General features: G+C 31.9%; 1 protein-coding gene across 3 annotated transcripts in view; it reads left to right on the forward strand.

Moving 5' to 3' along the window:
• LOC147023920 (zinc finger protein ZFPM2-like) overlaps nucleotides 1-7,407 on the forward strand; it is a 162,754-nt gene extending 155,347 nt beyond the window's left edge. For all 3 annotated transcript variants that reach the window (XM_085889926.1, XM_085889924.1, XM_085889925.1), the window contains one exon: nucleotides 392-7,407. In XM_085889926.1, coding sequence (XP_085746052.1) covers nucleotides 392-2,586 — 2,195 coding nt within the window. In that variant the 3' untranslated portion in view covers nucleotides 2,587-7,407. The remainder of the gene's footprint in view (nucleotides 1-391) is intronic.
• Nucleotides 7,408-11,912: the final 4,505 nt, after the last annotated feature.

Genomic DNA, 11,912 nt, shown 5'->3' on the forward strand with positions numbered 1-11,912 from the left:
TGCCCAATAGCTCAGGAGACTGCTTAGGCAGCACTAACGCTCTGCGCAGAGTATGGTCCCAATGGGTGGATGATGATGAAAAGGTGCTGAAGTTTTGGACTTCACCCCCTGTCGAAGCCCTCTCTTTTGTTTTTCGCATTTAACAAAATCGAGTATCGTTGGGTTAGATAGCTGACAGTAGACCTGAAAATAAATGATCCACATTGGAGAAGATCTGTGTGCTGACTCACACAATGACACACGGACAAATTACGATTGCCTGTCCTGTCATTTCAGAAAGTCGACAACAAAGACAACACACTGACAGTGTGGCAGTGGGACCACTAATATATTTACAATATGTGTATACTTCCCAGACATGTTTGTGTTGTGTTTTTACTGTTTTTGGCAGGGCAAGAACAGGACGTTGCACTACCTGGAACTTATCATAGTGGAGACAATGAGGAGCCTGAGAGTGATGGGGGCAATCATGCTGAAGATTTATTGTCCAAAGAGACAATATCTGTAAAGAGCAGAAAGCATGAGAAAAGTGGAGATCTGGTGCATTCGTCATCGGTGGAAGGAAGTGCCCAATGGACAGCAAGTGATGCTGGCATTGAGAAGAGTGTGGAGATGAACATACCCGAGTGTCCGAACAAAAAACTGAAGCAGACAGCTACCGCTGGTCCAGCCTCTCCACGTCCTCAATGTCGAAGGAATTCTGCAACTGATTTGTGCAATTCTCTGAGTCCTGTGTCCTTCAAAGCACCTGCCTTTACCCTTAAAAACATCAAAGCAGAGCCCCACAGCCCAGCAACCAGTCCTACTGTCGAGATGCGGACAAGCCGAGAAGGCGACGGCTCTCCAGCATCTGCTGTGGCCGCCTTTCCTCACTTGTACTTGTGCCCTGTTGTGCCACTCGATGGGTCTGCAGGACCAGCCCAGGCTTCAGAAATGCTGGCTCGCATGTCAGAACTGGCTCATCAAAGGCTGCAGCTGACACTCACCGAGAGAGCAGCTTACACCTCATCCTACCTCACTGGGCAGAATTTATCTTCTGATGATATGGATGCAGCACAGAAACAAAATGGCAAAGCAGCTACACACGAGGAAGCAGAAAAATCAGATCGCAACAGCATTTCACCAAAACTCCCCACTGAAGAAAGAGAGAATGGGCCACCGTTGGCTGAGGTTAAAGGTAATCTACATGAGAATGACGTACTGCAGCGTAGTTGTGGCCCCTGCAACATCATATTCAACCGCCATGAAACATTCCTGGTACACAAACAGTACTACTGTGCAACACGCCATGACCCACCACCCCGCAGAGCTCCGGCTGCAGGAGGCTCAGCAGGACGCATTTCTTTGGCCACTGCTGGGCGGGCTCGTAAACGAAATAAGGGAGTCGGGACAGGTGCATTGGCAGAAAATCAAAATGACTCTACTTCCATCACCACTTCATCGGATGTTGACAATAGCAGTCCAGCTGGACTCGATGAGCCGCTGGAGCGGATAACTGAAGGTGCCAAAAGAAGATGTGACAGTGGTGGAGATTACAAGCTGCAGGACAAGCTTCGGCGGCCGAGTGCAGTTGGAATTCCATTTTCGACTCTGCCAGCAGCCACCACTTTTCCTGATGCAGACATTCCTATTGATCTGAGTAAGAAAGCGAACTTGTATACATCAGGGCACACAGGACCTGGAAGTCGACTTTACCCATCTCCCGCAGTACGTCCTATTTCCATCGTCGAGCCACAACGCCTTAGTGACTACCACAAGTGTGCTTCATGTCAAATCAGTTTTAGCCGCTTGGACAACTACCTTGCACATAAACAGTACTACTGTTCTGCTACAGCCCACAATACTGACTCAGAGCAATACACACCACCACTTCCACCATCTAAACCCTGGATCGAAAGCCCAAACTACCTGACTCCAGTTGTACCCCAGGATTTGTCAGCCTCCTCATCACCTCGGCATTTGCCTGGAGAGGTCCACTGTGCTCCGTTCAGACAACCATTCACATCCTCGACTCCCTACGTTTGTCCGACTGACTTGCGGCTGCAGCCACCGGATATGAAGCCGGTTGTCTGTCCTTATTGTCCTGGAGCTGTCGTTGGGCCAGAAGCACTGATTGAACACTTGGCCTTGAAGCACGGCATGCTTTCTGTTGCCAGGGGGACGCAGCCATCGGCGATCCGGACAGCTTTTTTGGAGCAATCGTCATCAATTGTTAAAGTCAATGAGAGAAATTCTCCGACGAACAACCGCTTGAAAGCTTTTCCAGAGTCTTCAGGGAAGCTTTTGCACACGCCACCTGCCATTTCTCCAGCTGAGACATTGCGTTTGTCCACACCACTCATCCCAGCATTCTTGAGCGATCATGGTGACGTCGTCCCTCCTCCATCTCCCCAAACATCCACCACCTGTCCTAGTCCTGTGAAACCTTGCGTCGCTCCGTCAGCTGATTTGTCAATAAATGGCAGCGGGAACACGAGTAAATACTGCCGCTTGTGCGACATCCAGTTCAGCAGTCTCTCCAACTTTATTGCTCACAAGAAGTTTTATTGCGCTTCGCATGCTGGTGAGCGACACGCTGTCAAGTAGGACTCCCTCCAACACCCAATCCTTACACTCCGATCACGATTGCCGCATCGAAGGGAAAACATTCGGACCTGTACCTGTAAGCATTTGGCCGAATGTCGAGGCATCATTTGAGGTGGTTCCTTACTGGGACTGGTTTGTTTTATTTCATAAGGAAAAGCACTTATGAACTTCGGGCTGTATATTTCATTGTTTTTTATTTCTTCCTGCATGTGTTTAATGCGTAAACCATTTGCTTCGTACCATATGTGCTCCGTAACATTTCGCTGTCCTAGCTACCTAAGGTTTAAATTCAATGTAAAAGCACCTTTTGGCGGGAAGTCGATGCCAAACTGGCCGGAGATTGGAACACCGATCTGGGGAATGACAATCACATCTGAGATGCGCGGTTCATGGGCATTTGAGATGATGGCGCCAGTATGTTCGACCTTTCGGACCATGACCTGTTGGAATTCTGTGACATCACATCTCTTCAAGTTGCAATCTCTTGCGTCCTTGTGCTCATCGAGTGATGCTGGTATCACAGGTTTTTCCGGGTCTTCAATTTACCTGGGATCACGCAGGCTTACCATATTACCAAAATACTTAATGCTGTGTTGATAAAGGCTCAATTCTGTCACGTGATTCAACTCTCCAGCAGAAGGAGAAAACACGAATAGAGTGTGGACTGTGAGCCAAAATTTTGATACCCAGCCTCAGAATGTTGAGGATGTGAGGATCCAAAAGTCACGTGGTCCTTGTGTGAAGCCATCAGGTGCTCTTTCTGATAACTGCAGCTCAGAGTCGCTTTGCGATCTGGGTTGTGCTTGGCAATGGCAGTTGAGCAACAGGTCACATGATAAACTGCATTTGGTAACCGCAGCCCTGCACAAGAACAGGAAGCGGTGAATCGGAGGAGAATCTGCTGGGAACTGTTTTTACTCGAGCCTCGTAGAAATGACTTGAAAGCTTTTTAACAACTCTGATACGGTTCGGGACCATGTTACAGCGAGGGGGGATGACTGATTGTACCGAGTGAAAGGCTGACGTTGAGTTGTTTGAGAGCAGGTTGCACCCGTCGTAGCGAACCCGTGGAATAACTGCATTATCTGCGTAGTTTGGTCACGATATCTTTAAGCAGCACTTTTTAGTTTCATTTTGTACCATTTCACATTGCATTGCCATACTAAGCACCACTTAAGGATGTTATTCTCATAGGTATTGTCGGGTAAAATCTCAGAATCCAGTTGCTTAGTGCTTCGGATAGTCGCCGAAACGTCTGTTGTGGGTGAGATTGAGGATGGATCCAGAAGGTGGTTAAGGTTTCCTGGGTCACACGATCCACTTTGAGTTGCACTGCGGGTCAGGAGCTTCAAGCTGTCTTTTTCCCTTCCACAGGGTGGAAAAGTGTTTGGTTTTTGGGGGCAGCGATAGTAAAGTCAAATACACCGTGTCTGTCATGTCAGAGGCATTCCATTTAATTATTTACTTGTTCCGCTAGTTGAGGTTCCCTGCGTCCTCGAACGTTGTTAGTGAAGGTATCCTCTGCTAGACTTGGCATCTTGTGGCAGTACTGCCAGCCGCAACAACTTCTTGGTTCAATCGATCACCACCTCCGGTAGTGGAAAAATCAAAAACAAATGAAGGATGAGACTGACCGTTTGATTCCGCGATTTGTCCGCATACAGAGTGACACCGACTTGCTACACGACTCTGGCATTTGTGATGTAGGCTCTGTGGGACTTGGTTTGAAAGTGACTTGAGTGGGGGATGTGGATTTACATTTATTTATTTATCGGTTGGTTTGTTTTTGTGGGGTTTTTTTTACCAGCAAAATCTCTCTGAATTGATTGCAGCGTGGACAACACTATCCTGGAAGGCTTTTGGACCCATCCTCGTGGAAGGCTTTTGGAAAATTAGCATCCAAGTTGCACGTAATCCTCTTTCATGATGATCGAGCGTGTTCGTCAAAGCCATATACGTACCGTTAATTGTAATCCGCTTGGTTGCTTTTCCTGGCCCATGACAAATGTTCAGGTGAACAGACACCGATTCGATATGATCTCACCTTGAAGACTGAGAGTGGCGGGATGCTTTTTCACAGTCCTGTTGATTCCCCCCTCCCAACAGCACCTTTGGAAGGACCAAGTGATGACATTTTCACCTGATTACTCAGGGTGGCACAAGGTTTTGGTGTCAGAAGGGGGATATCCGCACTTGGTGGTGGCCACGTAGCGTGTGGTGATTCTGTTCTTCTGAAGCACCTTGCCAACGCTGATTCTGTACCTGGAAAGAGTTTCAATGATGGATTGTATATAATTATTTTTCAAATCCATCTCACTGCACTGCGAGAGCCAGGGAACGAAGGGGTTAATGTTACTCCCGGCTGCACTTAATTTCAAACGACAGTCCACAGTCTGGGCAGAGACCTTACTGAGTACTTTAAAACAGTTATTCCATGCTGACCAACACAATGGGTTCGCAAAGTGTTCATTACAAAGGACGGCAATTACAATTTGAAAAATATCCAGTGTTGACACGATTTTTGTTTACATGGAGTTTAATAGCATTCTATTGTGTATTTAATACAATTTGAACTGTAATTAATTTGCCATTTAATTAACCTTTGTTGTCCTGGTTTGTGGTTATGTGTGCTCATGAGTCATGAACCTTTGCATTGAGGGGGGAATGTGTTTTGATACTTTAACTTCAGAAAATTAATGATAGTACTGTACATGGACTGGAGAAAACACCTGTGTCCCAAGTGGAACATCACACAGACATACACAGATATATACATACACATGCATACATGCATACATACACATATACATGCATACATACATACATACACAGATACATACACATGCATATATACAACCACATATACATGCATACATACATACACATATACATACATACACATATACATACATACACATGCATACATACACATGCATATATACAAACACATATACATGCATACATACATACACATATACATACATACACATGCATACATACACACATACATACACATATACATAAACATGCATACATACATACATACACATATACATACATACATACATACATACACATATACATAAACATGCATACATACATACACATATACATGCATACATACATACACATATACATACATACATACATATGCATACATACACATGCATACATACACATATACATACACATGCATACATACATACATGCATACATGCATACATACATACACATATACATACACATGCATACATACATACATATATACATGCATACATACATACATACACATATACATACATACACATATACATGCATACACATATACATGCATACATACATACATACACATATACATACACATGCATATATGCAACCACATATACATGCATACATACATACACATATACATACATACACATGCATACATACACATATACATATACATGCATATATACAAACACATATACATGCATACATACATACACATATACATACATACACATGCATACATACACACATACATACACATATACATAAACATGCATGCATACATACATACATACACATATACATACATACATACATACACATAAACATGCATACATACATACACATATACATGCATACATACATACACATATACATACATACATACACATATACATACACATGCATACACATGCATACATACATACATGCATACATACATACACATATACATACACATGCATACATACATACATATATACATGCATACATACATACATACATACACATATACATACATACACATATACATGCATACACATATACATGCATACATACATACATACACATATACATACATACATACACGTATACATACATACACATATACATGCATATACATACATACACACATACATACATACATACATACATACATACATACATACATATACCAGTATGTACATACATACATACACATATACATGCATAAACACAAACACACATGCATACACGCACATACATACATACACACACATACATACATACACACATACATACATACATACACACATACATACACACACACATACATACATACATACATACATACACACATACATACATACATACATACATACACACACATACATACACAGACACACACACATACATACATACATACATACACACATACATACACACACATACATACATACATACATACACAAACATACATACATATACCAGTATATACATACTCCTTTACCAAAAAAGGAAGTGGAGATTTTGAGTTCTGAAAGAACTTCCTCCCACCTCCTGAAACCCAAATGGAGATAACAACCAAAATATACATTCATATACAGACAGACAGACATACATAGGCCGACATGTACTGTATGTATACATACACACATTATCCTCTTATTTCACCATAATGCGCAATACAGTACATTCTCCTTGTGTTGGTTTGTCAGATGTTTCCACTGCTGATCTGTTGACAGAGCTGTTGTTCCTCGGTGCATCATCGCTTATGTGATATAAAGAACTCACATGTCAAATCAAGGACACAGATACATGTGACAGCTCGACTACTCACTGTCACCATAATAACACAAAAGGACTTCTCAAGGATAAACTACGTGGACTCGTTTCACGTAAAGGACAAATGGTTCGACCCGTGTGCACATTCCTGTGTACACATTCCTGGTGTGCTGTATTTTATTGTGTACAATTTCATTAGACACTGTTATCCAGAATACGTCATAATGGTTTGTTCAAATGATAATTGGACATTTGTAACTGTTTGGAATAAAAGAATTGCAACAGAAACCACGATTAACTTGAAATGACAAGGATCGGACGTGCGGAAACTCTCACAATGTCCTTGTGAAGGTACAAGTAGGACCCTGATGAGGAAAATCAAAACTAAAACGAGGCAAAGCACAAAGAAATAATTTATCAGTTTATAATCACCCAGAACAAGGAGAAGGTCCTACAGATGTGAAGGTAGGAGGACCTCAGGGATTTTTGTTGAAACGTGTGTTTGACTCTGTTGTTTACTTTTCATCATTGCCAACTTGTTAGGACTTTTACATCGTGAACTTTGTTCCATTTACTTGTCCAACCAATGGCAGTAGTGTGGGCGTGGTTTTTAAAATCTGGTTTCAAACCAATCATTTTGGCCCACACTACTATTGGGCTCTTGAACCTCCCCCTCAAGGGATGAGCAGTGATGAAGGCTTTAACCAAGTGTGATGATGCTTCCCTCCCTGGCAGCTCGCTTGTTACACCGTCGTGGAAATGATTCACGGATTTGAGTTTCACTGGAGTTAAACTAAAGTTCGCTGGAGTTCACTGGAGTTAAACCTCGTTTGCGGCCCGATCCTCCAGCAGCACTTTGCTCTCTGCACACACAGCTTCGTACCACGTGCCACGTCCCAGCTCTATCTTCAGTGGGTTTTTGCTCCTTTCAACGGTGGGACGACTATCAGCAAACCCCTTTTGGTTATTGGCTTATTCTCATGGGCACTGGCCATTTATGACACCCGAGTGATTGAGTGGAATCTATTATTTCGTCAATACGACGCCGAATTGGCCCACTGGTGATACGGCATTTCTTGCTTCTTGTTGAACCTGTCACTGTATTTACCCGCACTCAAGCTTAACAGCTTATTAGTCCGGATGTCAAACAGCATTTTTCAAGATGACCTTGCATTAGGGTGCGCACAATGTTTTTTTTTTGCATTTTTGTGATCACCAGACCATCTGAATGAAAATTCCGATTGATGCCACTCTGGCACCCTTGAGCATTTTTGTAGAAAACCATTAATATACAAATTAGCGGTGGCCATTGTCGAAATTACTATTTTTATTAATATCTCCAAAAGTAAGCATCCAAATAGCCTGGTTGAGGTGTCTACACCCATGTTTTTAGGATCACTGGTCATGATAAACCCACTTAAAATTTAATAACATTTAAATTTAGCTCATTAATATGCAAATTAGCGGTGGCCATTGTCGAAATTACTATTTTTATTAATATCTCCAAAAGTAAGCATCCAAATAGCCTGGTTGAGGTGTCTACACCCATGTTTTTAGGATCACTGGTCATGATAAACCCACCTACAATTTGACAACATTGAAATTTAGCTCATTAATATGCAAATTGGCAGTCGCCATTATTGAAAATGTAGATAAATAGATGTATAGATAGAAAAAAAAAACACTTCAATCTTTGTGAATATAGATTACTTTATTATTCATACAGATTCAACAATCCGACAGTATGCAATGAAAGCAGCTAACAACATGAACAAAAGAAGACATTCCTGTGTAAATCAAATGTTCATATATATATATATATATATATATATATATATATATATATATATATATATATATATATATATATATATATATATATATATATATATATATATATATATATATATATATATATATATATATATATATATATATATATATATATATATATATATATATATATATATATATATATATATATATATATATATATATATATATATATATATATATATATATATATATATATATATATATATATATATATATATATATATATATATATATATATATATATATATATATATATATATATATATATATATATATATATATATATATATATATATATATATATATATATATATATATATTTATGTATGAATATATATATATATATATATATATATATATATATATTTATATATGAATATATATATATATATATATATATATATATATATATATATTTATGTATATATATATATATATATATATATATATATATTTATATATGAATATATATATATATTTATATATGAATATACATATATATATATATATATATATATATATATATATTTATATATGAATATATATATATATATGAATATATATATATATATATATATGAATGTATATATATATATATATATATATATATATATATATATATATATATATATATATATATATATATATATATATATATATATATATATATATATATATATATATATATATATATATATATATATATATATATATATATATATATATATATATATATATATATATATATATATATATATATATATATATATATATATATATATATATATATATATATATATATATATATATATATATATATATATATATATATATATATATATATATATATATATATATATATATATATATATATATATATATATATATATATATATATATATATATATATATATATATATATATATATATATATATATATATATATATATATATATATATATATATATATATATATATATATATATATATATATATATATATATACATATATATATATATATATATATACATATATATATATATATATATATATATATATATATATATATATATATATATATATATATATATATATATATATATATATATATATATATATATATATATATATATATATATATATATATATATATATATATATATATATATATATATATATATATATATATATATATATATATATATATATATATATATATATATATATATATATATATATATATATATATATATATATATATATATATATATATATATATATATATATATATATATATATATATATATATATATATATATATATATATATATATATATATATATATATATATATATATATATATATATATATATATATATATATATATATATATATATATATATATATATATATATATATATATATATATATATATATATATATATATATATATATATATATATATATATATATATATATATATATATATATATATATATATATATATATATATATATATATATATATATATATATATATATATATATATATATATATATATATATATATATATATATATATATATATATATATATATATATATATATATATATATATATATATATATATATATATATATATATATATATATATATATATATATATATATATATATATATATATATATATATATATATATATATATATATATATATATATATATATATATATATATATATATATATATATATATATATATATATATATATATATATATATATATATATATATATATATATATATATATATATATATATATATATATATATATATATATATATATATATATATATATATATATATATATATATATATATATATATATATATATATATATATATATATATATATATATATATATATATATATATATATATATATATATATATATATATATATATATATATATATATATATATATATATATATATATATATATATATATATATATATATATATATATATATATATATATATATATATATATATATATATATATATATATATATATATATATATATATATATATATATATATATATATATATATATATATATATATATATATATATATATATATATATATATATATATATATATATATATATATATTCATATATATATATATATATATATATATATATATATATATATATATATATATATATATATATATATATATATATATATATATATATATATATATATATATATATATATATATATATATATATATATATATATATATATATATATATATATATATATATATATATATATATATATATATATATATATATATATATATATATATATATATATATATATATATATATATATATATATATATATATATATATATATATATATATATATATATATATATATATATATATATATATATATATATATATATATATATATATATATATATATATATATATATATATATATATATATATATATATATATATATATATATATATATATATATATATATATATATATATATATATATATATATATATATATATATATATATATATATATATATATATATATATATATATATATATATATATATATATATATATATATATATATATTCATATATATATATATATATATATATATATATATTCATATATATATATATATATATATATATATATATATATATATATATATATATATATATATATATATATATATATATATATATATATATATATATTCATATATATTCATATATATATATTCATATATATATATATATATTCATATATATTCATATATATATATATATATATATATATATATATATATATATATATATATATATATATATATATATATATATATATATATATATATATATATATATATATATATATATA

The sequence above is a fragment of the Eptatretus burgeri genome, chromosome 7, assembly GCF_056783735.1.
Source record: "Eptatretus burgeri isolate ZD-2024b chromosome 7, Ebu_testis_v1, whole genome shotgun sequence".
Classification (NCBI taxonomy): domain Eukaryota; kingdom Metazoa; phylum Chordata; class Myxini; order Myxiniformes; family Myxinidae; genus Eptatretus; species Eptatretus burgeri.